We start from the raw sequence: 18591 nt of genomic DNA on the forward strand, positions 1-18591 counted from the left end.
TTATCTCTCCATAATCAATTTCCATTTTTATTGCATTCAAAGTTTTCCCTTCGACTTTTATGCTATTTTATAACCCATACGCAGATTTCGTATATATATTTATTTATGTACGGACTTTGCTTATAGGGTCTTAAACGACTGCACTTATATCCTTATGCCAATATTCAGTTACACGTGAGCAGTCCTTATATTTATACGGACTCTGGTGAGCAGTAATCATAAACTATCCCATATAGGCTTAGAACGCACGTGGTAACGCTTATTACTCCCATTCTCTAATATGTGTTATTATGAAACGTCACTCATTTAAACCTTTCATTTCAACCACGTTTTCTCGCCTTGGTTTAAATTTTTACCGCCTTTCCATAAAAATCTTATAACTACGGCAACCAAACTTATTTCAAGCTGTTTCCGGGGCGGAAAATTTTATTTAAATTATCTCGTTTACATACACGGAAATAAAATAAAATTTACAAAAGAAAATGTTTAGGTTAAAATTTAATTTGAAGGTCTTTCTGTTTGATCCAATTATCAATTCTTTGCTTCAAGCCGATCTCTGTAAATAAAAGCATGTGATCAAAACCTAAATGAATAAACTTTTACCGTCACGCAGTGAGGCAACGACAGTCGTTAGAACACTTGTGTTCTGTTTTATACACCTCGTGCGTGCTTACGAGTTACCACATATTTAACTGCGTAGGTGATTATTTTTGAGGATATATAGCTATTATCGTTTTGCAGAAATAAAAAGTGCCATTCAATCTAAACAGGAGAAGTCCTATAGCAAGGAACAAACAAAAAGTATGCCTTTCCCCCGAATCCAAAACCCCAAGAAATTCCATTTCTCCCCCAAAAACCTTGCAATATGCTGACTTTGACACACCCACCCCGTACCTGGTTTTAACATATCCTCCTTGAGTTCTTGCCGATTAAATGGATCGGTTGATGAATTAAGTAGATGTCGTAAGATGATGCTACGATCCATTATTGTACCACTGGTAGGCAGAAGGACGGGGTCTCGCATTAAGGTGTCCATTAATGGGTCTGTGGGATATATGTATAAAGTTGGAATACAGTATTATATTCCTGTAACTAAAAATGCTGACATGTTAAGTACTGTTTATTCCTCATGGGTAAGGTCTTAAATGTGAGATATTTGGCCCATTACCCCAACATTGTATATCCACATTCTATTGTATATGGGTGAGGTCCTACAGTGGGGCATGCAATGGAACCTGGGATTTAGGCCAGAGTTGGCCCACTATCCAAACATTATATATGCACATTCTATTCTGTATGGGTAGGTCCTACAGTGGGGCATGCCATGGAACTTGGGGTTTAGGCCACAGTTGGCTGATTACTCCGACAACCAGAGTGCTACAACTTTAGTGGCTACTGGGTTGGAGAAATGTCTTGCCCAATGACACAAGCTGCTATTAGTATCAAATATTATACCAGCTATCCTTTGGTTAAAATGCAAGTGCCGGACCACAGTCTAATATCGTAACATAGCATAATATAAAGTTGCACACGGCCACATTTGCCTATTAGTCTTAGTTTCAAGCATCAGACCCAGTTATCATACAAGCATCTAACCACCGAGTCACACGGTATTAATATAATAAATATATAAAAATAATTTCACCTTTAAATTCATCTGGTATCTCTCCGTAATCGACCTCAGTTTTGTTCAACTTTACTTTACAAGTTTCCACCCTCATTGCAAGGTCTTTAAAGTGTTCGATATCCATCAGCGTTTTGATCCCAGATTTTTCCATTCTCAATACAGCTGTCTCATATAATTCCTTGCTGTATGATCTCTATGGAGCATGAATTGGAGTGAATATAGCGGGAGAATATGATAGTAGTGGGCTAAACTTTTGGGCAAGATACTTAATGGTAAAAGTGTCGGTCAAATACAACTTAACTTACATAAACACCTGTAAAAAGTGGTGCAACCAATTCAAGGCTACTGTGTTGACACTTTGTAAAAATAGCTGTCCAAAATAGCGGTCAAATACAAAACATGGCTGGAAGCTGTCATGTACTTTACACCTTATTTAAACTACACAATAACAATAAGCGATTTTCCTTGAACCAAAGTAATATAAAACAATAGTTACCTCATCATTAGCAAGACATGCAACAAACTCTGGGCAATCCAAGTGCAAATAAAGGTCGGTCAACTGTTCAACTAATTTCTTTGGTTCGAACCCATATTTCTCAGGTTGCTTTACTTTTAAATTGTTACACTTTGGGCCACAAAGTTGGAGGAGGTTGAAATTCAACATGGCTGCCAATCTATCTGCTAGTTCCTGTGAGGATTGATATAATAAATAATAATTAGTTTTACAGAACAACAGTGTTATAACAACTATTGTTACCCTGCCACGCCAAAATATTTGAAGTTATAATTATTTACTGCCTTTTTGCAAAACTTTCTTACACAAAAGCAGCATTTACAAAAGTTTGTATATTTAACAGCAGAGTAAAAGTTGTTTTAGGCCTAAAACTGGGGTGATAAAACATATGTTACCCCTATATTTCATGTGCACTACAGTGAGGCCATGGAACCTGAGGTTTAGGCCAGAGTTGGCTCATTACCCCAATATTGTATATGCACATTCTATTCTATATAGGTGAGGTCCTACAGTGAGGCACGCCATGGGACCTGGGATTTAAGCCAGAGTTGTTTCATTACCCCAATATTGTATATGCACACTCTATTCTATATAGGTGAGGTCCTACAGTGAGGCACGCCATGGGACCTGGGATTTAGGCCAGATTTACCCCATTGCACTATTGAAAACATTATTACACTCAACTTACTGGTCGAAGGAATGGCTTCTGCACCAGTTTAGTCAAGTAGTGCAACATATTCAATGTTTCATTAGTGAGAGTGAGATAGGACTTGCATTGTCTTTCATCTTGCTGGAGTTGTCGCTCTTTAGTTGCTCGCATCTCCTGTCAACCAAACTTATATTAGAGGTTTTCTGGTAAAAACATATGGATGAGAGATGATACAGCATGATATGGTATTTAATTTGTTAGATTCAAATGCCGGCTTTTTGCTTGTAACCATTAATTACCACACACACATGTACAAACCAAAGTAAGTTTATTTAAATGGTTGATTTCCAATGGCCTGCTACACTGTAGGACCTCAGTCATATTGAATAGAAATGAATTACCACACACACACGCACCCATACCCCCCGCCACACACACAAACATATCCGAAAATATACACACACAACAAACCTGGTTAAGTTTATTCCATTCTTTCTCATCTCTCATCAACTCCTGCGTTTCATGGATCCGCTTCAGAGAGTCCAAGCTCTCGTCCAATAGGAAAGTAGTATCGTTGATCAACATGTTTACGAAACGAACGAACTCGTTGCCTGACCTGTGGCAATTTTTGTGGGTTGTAATTGTAAAGTTTGTAAGCATGAAAACGTAACAGACAAAAATCAGTCCAACCAATTGTATAAAAAAATAGACATATTTTTTTTTTCCTAAATGACATCATCAGTCTCTTATTCAAACCAAAAAATGAAGTCTGTACTTAGTTGCATTAACATATCCTCACAGTATAACTGCATGTTAATAATGAATGAACACAATGTCAAACACAAGAGGATACAGAGAAAAATTCCAAACCACTGGGGCAAAACATGAAAAGGCATGATTGAGGAGAGCACAACTTAAAAATAGTGGAAACTAAACAGTTAAAATTCTATTTTATACGGGTATAAAACGCTTTAGTAAGTAAAGAACTAGAAAAAAAAAACAAAACTTGGATAAGTAGAACCCCTTTGTTATATTATTTCTATGGCACAGTGGTGGGTTGTATCAAACAGAACGAATGTTGCACAATAAGTTACATTCAATACCAATAAAAAGATGAACAAGATTAGAAAACACACATGTACTTCTCACCTTAATTCTTCCGCTATGCTGTCCTGATATTGCGGGTTGTTCCAAAGTCCTTTGAAAATAATAGAAATATGATATCTGATGCTAAACTTGTCGTAAAACTCGTTGCTCGAACCCGTGCTCTCGATATCTGTGATGTAATAAAGAACATTGTGATGTCAATAAACTGGAGTATTAAAATAAGTTAATCTATGAGGATGGCATAAAATGTGGGAAAATCAAATTGTTTACAATCACCTGATATAATATATATATATACCTGTATACATCAACACTTTTTAATGGGCACAGCATGTATTATTGTTAACTAGTTTCACAGCAAATTATCATACCCATTGTGCAACTAAAAACAATAAATATTGTATACGATTTTGTGAAGTTTATGTATATATATATCTATATATAAGATTTTTTTATTTACTTTACAAAATCATATTCATATACATTTGTATTTGTTGCTGCCAGTTATTTTATAAGTCTAAAAGTATATCATAACTTCAGATGGGCCATATATGTTCATATATATGAAATTTATGTAGCAAACATAGTAACAAAAGCTAACCTGTGTAAAACTTCATAAGTGAAGGTGCAAGGAATTGAACAGCAAGTGGATTGCTTTCAATGCTTTCATATAAAGCTTGTGTTCGGGGTTGTATGGTTGGACTTACTACAAATAGCACCTGTGGTGTATTGGTGTTATAAGGTATAAGGTGACAAGTTTTAGGCTACTTTATATATTATAGGGTATATACAACTTTACATACTGCGTATGAATAGCACCTGGAATGTATTGGGGTTATGGGGGATAGAGGTAGTAGGGTTAAGTTACAGGGTTAAAGTAAATACAGTAATTACTGTTAAAAGACCGAAAATGATCTATTTTAATTGAGTTTTTAAATAAACAACAGATAATTTTCAATAAAGGTTGCCTTTAACAAAGTTAAGTGTCTTGTTTAATGACACAACAACCCAAAATGGTGCCAGCAACGAGCCTTGAACCCGTAATGTATGAGCTTCTACAACAATATTAGCTATAATGTATTTATAGCAAAATAGAAACACCATCGTTGTACCTCTACTAGCTTTGCAACAAGGTAAGGGTTGTTAAAATAATGTGGCGTGCAAATAAATATTATCAAGAATAATGACAAGTCCTTTGTTGGCTGGTCATCTAAAATCGATGGAGCGTATCTGGAAACATAGAAATACCATTTAAACAACAGACTGGGTAAAATGATGAAATAAAAAATTAACAGAAACATTTTTAAATCTTTGGGCCAGCTGTCAAATCATTGCAAATAAATCAAAATTATGTCGATTTTATAGGAAATATTCAAAATTATGAAAAAATAGAAGCTAAAAAAAAAATAAAAAAAAAAATATAAAAAAATACTGACTGAATAACGAAGAGAAGAAAGTCAGCGATGTCTTGAATGTAAAACTCAGGTAATACTGAAAATATATCAGGTTGTATGTTTGGGAGGGGGAGGCAGGGTCTGTATGAAAGATAGCGGGGGTTAGTTTATAAATTGAAGGATCTGGTGCTATGAAACGTAACAGACAAAAATCCAATCAATTGTACAGTGGTGTGGGGGGAAGATAGGAAACCTTTTAACGGTATTTTCTCGTCCCGTTTATTAGTAAACAAAGAAGCTACGAAAACTCTGAAAACGTAACAGACAAAAATCAAGTTCAAACAATCATTTAAAAAAATATATATATTTCGCCCAAATGGCATCATCAGTCTCTTATTCAAATTGAATCAACTAAATGAGCACCAAATCAGGGTCAGATTCGCGGAATTCATCACAAGTTCTATAGCAGAGCAAACTTTTTGCATGCGATCATTTTTTTAATTTTTCTAACATTTTCGGCCATTGTTTCGAGTTAAAATGGCAAACAGCACAAAAGATTTATTTGTGATAATTATTAACACTTAATCTTTTTTAATACTGGGCACTAATAATATCCAACACCAAACTTACTCTCCTTGCGGAAATATAATGTAGAAAAGATATTTCACAAACGCTGAGTAGTATTCTAAACACCGACTCAGCAAATTGTCGTCAATAACGCCGATGTTAAAACAAGTCCGATGACAGAGAAAGTTCTAGAAATATAAAGTTGTTTCTATAAAGAAATATTTTTTTTAGTAAAAGTAAAACGAAATTTTTTAAAATGTAAGTTAAAAAATTTGGCAGAAAAATTAAAAAATTACTAAACCATTTGTAGACTTTTGTTAATAGGCCAAAGCCCGGGCCCTATAGGACCTTACCGATTTAGAATAGAAACTCTGGCCCCAAGACATGCCTTGCCCTAGAATTTCACTCATATAGAATATAAATTAGGTACTTACATTCAATTGTTGTTTATATTTCTTTAAGATAAGACTTGTTCTAGTTTCTTGTGGAGTTCCCATCCATTTGGGTTTGGAGGCTTCAAGTTCTTGAACTAAACTGTAATATAATCACAGTTAGTGTTACACAAAGTACATCTAGATGGTGGCACCCTGGATGTTGGGGTAATAGACCTACATCCCAGGTCTCATGTGTACCTCACTGTGGGGTCTAGATGTTAGTTTATATCTTATTACTCTTAGTTTTGTTGTTAGACTCTTTTATATTATAAGTTTGTGTTTCACTTTGATTCTATTTGAACAAAGCTAAGTTACGTTAGCCTTTGGTTTCACCACCCAACTTACGCTTGCAACTCATGAATAGCTCGTAACTTCCTCAGAAACAACCTCACAGAAGGAAGGATTGAAAGATGGTGGGCTTGCATTGTGAGAAAGAAGATTTCAGTCAAAAACTTCGGGTCATTTTGGTTCCAAGAACCTGCAAACACAGTTCAAATAAGTAATATAAGGTGCATGGAATCTACATAAATGATTTTCAAAATAACAAAACCTGTATAAGATGCATGAAATCTACTCATGGGATTTCTTAAACATAATCTACACAATGTATTTCTTAAACAAATAATTTTGTGCTGTTTTTTATATTACAAGATTTATTACTTAATACTAATTGGGAATAACACTCTACGGCAATTGCTCCAGCTCAGTGGTCACTAAATTTGTTACACTAGGATGCTGGGGCAATGGGCCAAACCATGCCTAAACGGAAGGTTCTATGGCATGCCACGCTGTATGATTTATAGTCTATTGTATTTTTTTTAATTTTAATAAACAATATACATTTATGACATTATATACATTGTCATAAGCCAAGTATATTTTAAAATCTAGTCTAACATTCAATTGATTACGAAAACATAATATACATTTATGACATCACAGACCTTGATTGTTTTCCTTCCATTGTTTGGCTTCCTCTTGCGTTGATTTTAAACGAGTTTCTTGACTTACGTCAACTTTACTCGTAACGTAGAAAATATAAAGGGGGTCAACCTGGTAATATAAAGTTAATGCAATTATAATGATAATTGAGGTTTGTTAGGTGATTATGAATGGCAATGGGTGAAGTCCTATAGTGTGGCATACATAGGAAACTAAGATTTAGACCAGGTTGGCCCATTACCCCAACATTGTATATGCACATTCTATTCTATACGGGTGAGGTCCTACAGTGAGACATGCCATGGGACCTGAGATTTAAGCCAGAGTTGGCTCATTACCCCAACATTGTATATGCACATTCTATTCTATATGGGTGAGGTCCTATAGTGAGACATACCATTGGGACCTGAGATTTAAGCCAGAGTTGGTTCATTACCCCAACATTGTAAATGCACATTCTATTCTATATGGGTGAGGTCCTATAGTGAGACATACCATGGGGACCTGGGATTTAGACCAGAGTTGGCCTATTACCCCAACATTGTATATGCATATTCTATTCTATATTGGTGAGGTCCTATAGTGTAGCATATGTAGCAGGTCTCATAGAATGGAACCTGAGATTAGACCAGAGATGGCCCATTACCCCAACACCCAGGGATTTAAACCATGGGCAAGACACCTAACAAACACTGCTCCAACTCAGTGGTCACTAATGGTTGTAGCACCCTGGGTATTGGGATAATAAGCCAACTCTGAAATCCAAGATCCAATAGTAGGTCTCACTGCATGACCTCACCCATATAGAATAAAAATGTAATATCATAACGTTTATGAAACCATAGAACATAGCTAACTTTTAGCTCAAGTTAAGTGTCTAGCTTCGATGCCAGGCTAATGAGTCAACTATGGCTTAAATTTAGGGTTTTAGATCTCACAACGCCAGCTTTTGAAGCTAACCCATATACAATAGAAAAGTAATTCTATACAGTTTGTGAAACATATAAATACAAACACCCACCTTATCCACTTTAACTTTAATACAGAGTTTCTGCAACACGCTTAATATATTCATCATAAAACCGAGAGTGGAAGTCGCCTTTTCATCTGTCTGTAACAAAAACCACAAATAAAACGAACGTGATAAAATATAGGAAACTCAAGGGAATAAAAATTGGTAACAGTAAACGAAATTTTATCAATAAAAGATTTTTATCAATTAAATTTAGTATTTAGTAAAACAAAAAAACATATATTATAATAAAGAGATTGTACAAGAATCTAACCAAACCTGGAAAAAATCAAAAGTGCATATTATTAAACAGAAAACCGGAGTCCATAGTTTTTAGCGTTGTCAAAAATTACAAGAAATTAGTAACAACATAAAAAATAACTATACAAAAAAAACAATAAAAACAACACAAATATAAGAAATAGCAACGAAATAAACAACAAGAACAATTTACCTGAATATGAGACCATTTTTCATTTGCTTTCAAAACTTGTCCAAAATATTGCAGAACCTTTTCCCTCGATGAAACGTTAAGCAACATGTTGTATATGGATGTAAATAATTCATCCTGTAATAAAATATAAGGGTTGATGTATAAAGTAACCAGGGCTGTATGGAATAGAATGTGTATGTACATTCTTAGGGTAATGAGCCAACTCTGGCCTAAACCCCATGCCTCACTGTAGGACCACACCCATATAAGATAGAATGTGCATGTACAATCTTGGGGTAATGGGCCAACTCTGGCTAAAATCCCAGATCCCATGACGTGCCTCACTATAGGACCTTAACCATATAAAATGTGTATATACAATGTTGAGGTAATGATAAGGTAACTAAGCTGGAGCTTTTTGTAGTGGTAATAGGCCAACTCTGGCCTAAATCGCAGGTCCCATGGCGTGCCTCACTGTAGGACCTTACCTATATAGAATAGAATGTGCATATATAATGTTGGGGTAATGATAAGGTAACTAAGCTGGAGCTTTCTGTAGTGGTAATAGGCCAACTGTGGGATAAATCCCATATCCTCTGATGTGTCTCGCCATAGGACCTCATCTTTATAATTTAGAACCAGCTATTTAGACACGCATTCCATTATTTCACACACAAATTTATATTTATGGAAGCTTACTCTAGAATGTAGAAGTTGATATTGCAAAGTCTCTCGAAGAAATTGTAGGCTGTCTGATGATACTTTGGGATCGGATAAATATCGTTGCCGTACTTTGGCCTGGAACAACATTGTTGTAACTATAAAAAATTCACTGAAAAATATTAAAATTATATATACAAGGGGTAAACTGGGTAATAGACCTACATCCCAGGTCTCAGGTGTGCCTCACTGAAGACCTCACCCTTATAGAACAGAATCTCTATTATTAAGTGGCTATAAACTGCCTCAGTGGGGTCTAGATGGTAGCACCCTGGGTGTTGGGGTAATAGACCTATATCCCAGGTCACAGGTGTGTTTCACTGAAGACCTCACCCTTATAGAAAAAATTATTTTACAAACATAAACCACCACCACTGTTACATCACATACCACCTTGTTATTGTAACAAAGGCCACACTTACATCATCATCAGGCATCACAGACAAGCTGAGAAAAGGACCAAGATATGAATTGCTTTGGATTGCATTTCCACTACTTCCCTCACTTGGTAGAAACGTATCCATACCCGCCAATGCGTTACATATGGGTCGGGACTTTGAGCTTTTTTCACTCACCATTTGACAAAGCTCGGATAAAACCTGTTATAATGTTTGGTACATCATGCTCACTGTCGAGTTATAACATGGGTGTCTTTTTATACACCAGACACACGTGGTGTATTCATACACCTCATGTTCACTATCAAGTTATAACATGGGTGTCTTCTTATACACCAGACATACATGGTGTATTCATACACCTCATGCTCACTGTCGAGTTATAACATGGGTGTCTTCTTATACATCAGGCACACATGGTGTATTCATACACCTTATGCTCACTGTCGAGTTATAACATGGGTGTTTCCATATACACCAGACACACATGGTGTATACAGACATCTCATGCTCCATAACCAAGCTACCTACCCTCAATGGTTGTGCACAAGCATCATCAGCGAGTGACGTACGTTTTGCAACTTCACGAAGCTCACTTAGTATTGATGTTGATACCTTAGGAACAAATTGTACGAACAAATTAGACTTTATTTGTATAGAGCCTTTGTTGTTGCTGCTAGGTGTGTGTAAGTAGTATGAAAGTCTTTGTTTTGTGAGTTTCAACATTTCGGTATTTGAGTTCAAAAGTGTCAAAAAAACAATAACCTTGAATAGGTTGCACCACTTTTTACAAGTATTTACATAAATTAAGTTGTATTTGACCGACACTTCAATATTTTTGCCAGCTTGTTTTACAAAGTGTGAACAAAACAATAACCTTGAATTGGTTGCACCACTTTTCACAGGTGTTTATTGATTTAAGTTACATTTGACCGACACTTCAGTATTATTGACAGTTAGTTTACAAGTGTGTTTTATACACCTCTTGTCCGCCTATGAGTTACCACATACGTAACTTGGCATGTGAATAACTTTTTTTATGTTTTTTAAAACGTGTGGCTGGTAATTTATACAACCCATAGGCCGTAAACCTTGAATTGGTTGCACTAATTTTCACAGTATATAATTCAAGTTGTATTTGACCAAAATTCTCACCGTATTTATTAACTCTTCGTCTTTAACAATACTTCTTATGAAGTCATACACAAATGGAAATGGGTCTTTATGATTCAACATGAATTTAACAAAAGCAGCGAAATATTCCATCGATCTGTAACGTCATGCATGAATTAATATCATAATAATAACCATTATGATGTCATTAATGACAATAATAAATAAATATTCAATAAATTCTGGAGCAAAGAAAACGTAAGAAACTAAAATTGTATCTTCAATTGGTTGGACTTGTTTTTTGTCCGTTAAATTTAGGTAGTCCCAGATCCTTACTGTATTTATTTACACAAGAGGTTTTTAACTTTATAAGCACCAAATCGGGGTCATATTTTTTGACAAATTTATTACATTTACATTGCTTAAGAGAAAGTTATTGCAATCTTGCTTTGTTTGATTCATTTTCTAATTTAAGGTATTTTTAATCATGGCGTTTGCCAAATGCCACCGTGAATTTCGAGGTCTACTATTACTTACCCCTCATCAGCAAAAGCATTCTGTAGAAGCAATCCCATGTATGAGAAGACTTGGGTTCGAATCTCATTGAATAACCATTGCTCAGGTCTAATGCTTGTGTTCTGTGTGGGATTGAGGATTGTTTTTTTAAACAAGAATTTTGGAGGTTTAGGTATTAGTATAACTCTATGTAAGATCGCCTGTAGGGTGTAACGGTAATGCATTTTACTCAAAACATTACTTCTTTTTTTTTATCAATAAGCGTGTCTTAACAACTGTTGTTTTACCGTTACTACCCGTCTTTTCGCTTTTGTCAACTCTCTTGTTCTTTGTTATCGTGAACGAAGAGACGAAATAAATTTCATTTACTCATTTATAATTTTTGTCAAAACAGAACTTTTTTATTTTTAGTCAGATGTTACTTAATTAGATTTTGCATTAAAATTATAGCAGCTAAACATTCGTCTGCAATGCAGCAAGATATCATTAAAGTTTGCCGTTAAGTGTCTTCTACAAGGCCACATACACCCACAATGATAGCAGCGTCAAGCCTTGAACCCCCATCCACTAGTCTACAAAAAAACATAACAGCAAACCATGACAATGTCTCGCTAAACGGCAGATGAAACGTCAGTCTTAAGTTCATTAACAAAACAATTGCTAGAAGATCTGTTTTAGTCCTAATGATAATTATTTAATTAATTAATGAGTTAATTAATCAAATCATTGATCACTCACCCAATCCTTTTCCTCAGCAACAGATTGTGAATAAACAGAATACAAATACTTGATTTGTTCTTCCTCTGTTTTCGTGTTTTCCACTCTGTGAATAAAGGCATAAATGAATCTGACTTATTGTCTTAGCGTGGCAGGCAACGACAGTCGTTACAACACGGGTGTTCTGTTTCATACACCTTGTGAATGCTTACCAGTTACCATATATGTTACTTTTTGGGTATTTATTTTTGTCTGAAAATTTGGACAACCAATTAGTTAACACCGGGTTAAGATTTTAGCACATGTTGTAAACACTTAATGACCACTTACGAGTTACCCCGTATGCGGTATGTAACTTATTTATCCTCGCGTGGCGGGCAACGACAGTCGTTATAACACAGATAACTTTGTAGGTAATTTATTTTTTTAATGTATGACTGACTATTTAGACAACTAATAAAAGTTTTCAGCGTGTGTTGAGGAAAATTAAAAAAAGGTGAAGAAAAAAGTTTTGTGTCGCACACAGTTCCAGAGTATGTTGCTAATATAGAGGGAAGATTCTACGCCATTTTATTCAATACTCAAAACAAGATTTGAACAAACTTTTTGCCTTTCATGCTCCACAGAACCTCCATGATGGCTTGACCAATCACGTCGCAGCAATCAACTTTAAAAAATAGTGTTATAAAAATAAAAATATAAAAAAAAATTTTCAAATTGTTAAAAAAATTTAATATTCCAAAATTGCTCAATGCTAAACATAATTTATTAGAAAAATTATTTAAAACATTTGTAAACAACTAAAAATATAACATATATATATTATTACAGAAAGAGTATTTTGAAAAATATTAATTAAACTTACAAATTATATCTAAAAGTAAAAATACACTATTTAAAAAATAGGAAAAGAATAAAACTTACAAACCTTTATTTTCAAAGTGTAAATTTGAGGTAGCAACAATGACTTGCGTTCTTGGGAAAATAGCTGAGTCATCCTCCATAGGAACTTGGCCGTCAAACACAACGAATAGAATACGAGATAAATAAGTTGTAACATCAGGTGTAGTTGAATCAGATGTATTAGATCGCAATGTCTGGAATAAAGATGCTTATGTTGTATATATTATATATGCAGTGGCCCAGTGCTATGTTAGGTTATGTGTAAAACGATAGGGGTGCTATGCTACGTTAGAGTAGCTATAGGTAATTATTGTGGGATTAGGGGTGCTATGCTACACTAGGGAACAAGAGTCGAAGAGGTCCTTAGGTCATAGGTGTAATGTTATGGGTGCTATACTAGGTCCTAGTAATCCGTATTACTTAACCCCAGCGCACAGATGAAACAGTAGAAATACAAGAGGTGGCATTTAACCACAATTAAAAAGGTTTAACAGTAGAACATCCATCATGTAGCTGGCTATAGGTAATTTTTGTGTAACAATATGGGAGTTATGCTAGATTATAGTAATTAGTATTACTTCACTTCAGCACACAGATGTGAAGATACAAGAGGTGACATTTAAACACAATTATTGAACAAAGGTGACATCATATGTTTTCAACTTTTAAAACAGTAGTGACATCGTGTTTTAACACCCTAGTTTTTACCCTGCAGTTCGGTGTCTGAACAAACAAAGTATATTGCATTTGCCAAATTAATGACCCAACAGTGAGCATAAGATGTATCCCCATGCAACCATGGTACAACCCGACAGCGAGCATAAGGCTTACCCACCTTAGGTAAAATATCTTGATCAAGTGAGGTCTCCAAGGTTTGAATTCCTGAATCTACTTCCATTTTTTCACTTGAGCTATAAACAACAATGACATTATGTGTATAGTAGGTAGGAGTAAGATGAATATTGTTCGAATTATCCAATATTTTCAAATGAGTTTTTAGCAATTAACAATGTCTTTTAGAGCTGTGAGGATAAGGTTATATATTTGTGTTAATACACGTTGTTTAGTACCAAAACATTGGGTAAATAAAATGGAAACATGGATCATGTTACCCCAAACCAGAAGGCCTATATATATATATAATGATTTTTATACTAGAAGAGCAATTTACAAATAGTTATTGATTGCTGTTCACTGTTACCAGCTAATACGTTTTTAGTTCAGACAAAACAATTTCACAATGCCAACAAAATATAATTCAAACTAATATACCATACTGTAGGCTAAAGTAAAATGATTTTTGATTGGTGTTAAGTTTCCCAGATAATACGTTTTTAGCTTAGACAAAACAATTTCACAATACCAACAAAATAAAATTCCAACTAATATAACATGATGCAGCCTATAGAGTTAATTATATAACCCATTCTTACCCTAAAGCTGCTCCATCAATACGGCTTCTATCTGCTACTATGTTTCTCACTTTATCAGAGTTTTCCTGTAAAGCATCACTCAGTTCTTACATGCTATACGGGCAATACAATTAGCGATATAACAGCATGATATAACATTGTATAAGTAAAGTGAAACTAGGTACTTAACAATATTATTAATACATTGAGTTTAAAATAGTTGTACTTATATACATAGGCGTCAAAACCCGGGGTGCCGGGGTGGCGGCGCCACCCCGGAAGCAGAACGTGGGGTGGCGAAATACGTATGGCCACCCCGGTTTTCGTTAGGCAATGCTTGTATTTTTTTCCAAGTACAGCGTAAAAATCACTAATATTACCAGTAAACGTAAATCAGAGCACGCGTTTGCAGAGAGCGCGCTCTAGTCTGTTTCTTTTATAAAAATGAGAGAACGCTTTATGAGCAAGCGTTCGCATGAAGCACTCTTTACGCTCTCGCTTGTTTCTTTTTTAGAAACGAGAGAGCGCTTATGAGCACGCGTTCGCATGGAGCACGCTCTAGCCTGTTTCTTTTCAGAAAACGAGAGAATGCTTTGTGAGCACGATCTGCTCGCATTAGGAGAAAGCCACGGCCTATGCGTTTATTTCTACGTAGTAAAGTAAGGAATGACATGCCAAATATATGCGACACAACAGCAATTCAATAATACATCGATATTTTTCAACATAGTTACAATTTACACGTTTATTGTTTTCGTCATAATAGCTATTAAAAAGTATTTGCATTTTTTACGTGGATTCGCTAGAAATCTGGTTAAATTCGTCGAATTAATGTTGAAACGGGAGTAAGCGAATGCCTTTTATACGATCTTATAGCATGCATTGGTTACGGTTTAACTTTAGTATTACGCGTTACGCAGCACGTTAATCCTAAACGTCACAGTAGCGGTTGTGACGTATTAAAAGATGGTCAAACTTACAGGTGCAGGCTTGCGCAATATCCCACGATTTTTATTTCTATCACAATTATGATTGTAACATCAAGGGTTGGAATTACGCAATACGAAAGTCACGATAATGGATTGCATCACAATGCTATTTTTGACGTAATGTATCGCCCCAAGTTGGTATTTCTTAAAGGGCCTAAACACACCCCAAATGTACTTCGCTTTAATCGATAGAGTGTGTTTTTCTAATTCCAACGACACCTTACTTGTTTTAATCGGTTCTGTATAACCAAAGATATTCTAGCTCAAACACCGTGAAATTCAAAAAACTGATTTGAAAGTTGCGTGGCGAAAAAAATTGAGAAGTGTACTACCCACGTGACAAACACGTAACAAAATTGTTGAAGCGTGGCCGCTCTCATTCAGAAAGGCGAGAGGCAGTGTTTTCAGCGAAAAACGAGAGAACAAAAAAAACGCAAAAAAGCACAAAAAAACGCAGGTTTCGCTTTTACGAATGAATCAGTCACGTGACTAGTACGTTCCTACGTCACAATCACGGAGCTCGTAGTAAAAAAAAGATAGCGCTAGAGATCACTGTTTGAAGACGAATATCTCCGCCTATACTGGACCAATTTTAATAAGCAAAGTATTTTTGGAATCAATAAAACGGTCGCTTTATGAATTTACCATAAAAAATAAAAGTGACGTTGGGTGTGTTTAGGCCCTTTAACATCTGACCTTACGGTAATGGATGACATCACAATACAGCTTGTGATGTAACAGTTACGTTGGTGGGCGTACGTTTAATTAACTGTAACATAAATCTAGCCATAAGTTAAAGCGTAACCACTGGAGATTCAATCGTCAACCGTAATCACGAATGGTTTATTTTATAAAATACGCAAATCGTATGCGCTTGTTTACTTCATTTTGAAGCACGCTTACGTTAGGGATGCAGTAACATCGCCTTTTTAACCGGGTTATTGTTTGTTTAGCCGAATTGTAATACCTTCGTACGGGCCATCGCAGGCTCGCGTCAGTAAAAATGCGGTTTCTAGAAAGTTACGTATCGTATGACGTCATAACCTAAAACATAACTGCAATCTCGCCACCCCGGTTTTCGTCTGAATGCTTAATGTTTCGACGCCTATGCTTATATATAAGTATGAGTGTTTAAGCAAGATATAACATTATTAGTAAAGTTATGTTTAAACATATTTATTGTGTACATAGTTTCAAATATTTGTGTAACAATAAACAATGTGGTTTTTAACACCAGAAACACACAGTATATTCATACACCTCATGCACCTATATTTATAAATTGAAACGAGTTTTTAATTTAGGTGTGCGGATATATTTATACAACAAATATAGTCTATATCGTGCGCATATTTTAAGATAAGTATCAACATACATTTGGCGAAGAAGGTCGTGCTATCTTCTGCTTGGGTGAAGAGAAAGCTACTTCTGTTTAAATAATGATGTTATATTAAAATTGGTGTTATATAAAAATTTAGTTATATTAAAATGGTGGTAAAATAAAACATTATCGAAGTCAGTCCAAACTTTACTAAATACGCAAAAAGCATTACACATATCCATGTGAAGATAAAAAAGTTACATGCGTGGTAAGCAAGCACGAGTTGTATGAAACATAACACCCGTATTACAACCACTGCCCCGCCACGCGAAGATAAATAAGTTACATAAGTGGTAACTCGTAAGCAAGTACGAGGAGTATGAAACATAACACCCGTATTACAACCACTGCCCCGCCACGCTAAATAAGTTACATAAGTGGTAACTCGTAAGCAAGTACGAGGAGTATGAAACATAACACCCGTATTACAACCACTGCCCCGCCACGCGAAGATAAATAAGTTACATAAGTGGTAACTCGTAAGCAAGCACGAGTTGTATGAAACAGAACACCCGTATTACAACCACTGCCTGCCACGTGAAGATAAAAAAGTTACATGCGTGGTAAGCAAGCACGAGGTGTATGAAACATAACACCCGTATTACAACCACTGCCTGCCACGCGAAGATAAATAAGTTACATAAGTGGTAACTCGTAAGCAAGTACGAGTTGCATGAAACAGAACACCCGTGTTAAAACGACTGTCTTTGCCTGCCTTGCGGGGATAAATAGATGACATCGATGCAAAAATATTTTACCTGTAGTTGAATCACTGCTAGTTTTCACACCACTTGGTGCGACATCAACATCTGATGTCGGTTTTCCCTTCGATAATCGCGCCAGTCGCCTTCGACGCATCTGGTAAAAGTTTAAGCCGTTGATTTTGTTAAACTTTTATGAAAATTGATAATTTTTAATGTTTTTCAAACAGGAAAGAAAGATTTAATGTTGAAATATCTTGGAAAAGTTGCCCTGCCTGCCTTGCCACCCAAGGTTCGTTGCCGCAAAATATAAAACTAAAGTGAAAAATTAATTCTTTTTAATGGGATCGTTAATTTTTAATGGCTCTTTGTATAAGAAAATGAATCTATTGAATATCTTTAACAAATAGGCGCCAAACTTTAATAAACGCAGAGGAGGCAGGAATAGTTAGAAACATAATCCTGTGAATCAAAATTTCACTTCATTGGTTGTAATGTTTACTGATTAATGAGTACAAAAATTTCTAGGGGTCAACTTGCCCACCATACCACCTCAGGTTTGGTGCCTAAGACAAAAAAATAACCAAAACATACATTTGTTAAAACAAAATGTATATAATTAAAAACTAAAGTGTCCAAAATACTTAACATAATAACAAATTAAGTCCATACCTCTTCTGGGGACAAAGTATTTTCACTCATCTTTAAGAACACGAATAAACAAGAGACAAATATTTTGAATACAATAACAAACACACTCTATTTCACTGAAACAAAATAAATGTATGCATTATACAGTATATATATTTATATATATACTTCAAATTGCTTTTATATGAGTTATAAAAACGTTTTCTGATAAATTCCCACTAGTATTAATTAATTTGAATACAACAACTAAAATAACAGCAATACCATATCCCAACTAAGCCATAACGCATATAAATCAATCTGCATGTTTCCAAGAAACACACGTAGACGTTAACCCGCCGCCCACACGTATATTTAGTCACTTTTTGGAAGGACAAATTTATCGATCTCTCTATTCTGGTAGCATGCCTT

The 18591-nt window shown here is 35.3% G+C and overlaps 1 protein-coding gene across 1 annotated transcript; it reads right to left on the bottom strand.

Moving 5' to 3' along the window:
- Window positions 1–408: 408 nt before the first annotated feature.
- Window positions 409–18354, bottom strand: LOC149734390 (ubiquitin conjugation factor E4 B-like). Its single transcript, XM_089880894.1, has 29 exons — window positions 18202–18354; window positions 17587–17686; window positions 16823–16875; window positions 14480–14544; window positions 13882–13957; window positions 13072–13240; window positions 12747–12810; window positions 12165–12249; window positions 11448–11548; window positions 10953–11067; window positions 10329–10412; window positions 9822–9998; window positions 9379–9477; window positions 8701–8814; window positions 8256–8345; window positions 7237–7345; window positions 6638–6770; window positions 6293–6392; window positions 5922–6046; window positions 5334–5432; window positions 5010–5127; window positions 4499–4616; window positions 3940–4066; window positions 3262–3406; window positions 2830–2964; window positions 2124–2315; window positions 1646–1820; window positions 895–1044; window positions 409–556 (listed from the first exon to the last, which is right to left on the bottom strand). Exons 1-29 carry the CDS (start codon window positions 18229–18231, stop codon window positions 492–494), a joined length of 3213 nt encoding a protein of 1070 aa, XP_089737020.1. The 5' UTR covers window positions 18232–18354; the 3' UTR covers window positions 409–491.
- Window positions 18355–18591: the final 237 nt, after the last annotated feature.

Source organism: Ciona robusta, chromosome 7, assembly GCF_009617815.1.
Source record: "Ciona robusta chromosome 7, ASM961781v2".
NCBI classification, from domain to species: domain Eukaryota; kingdom Metazoa; phylum Chordata; class Ascidiacea; order Phlebobranchia; family Cionidae; genus Ciona; species Ciona robusta.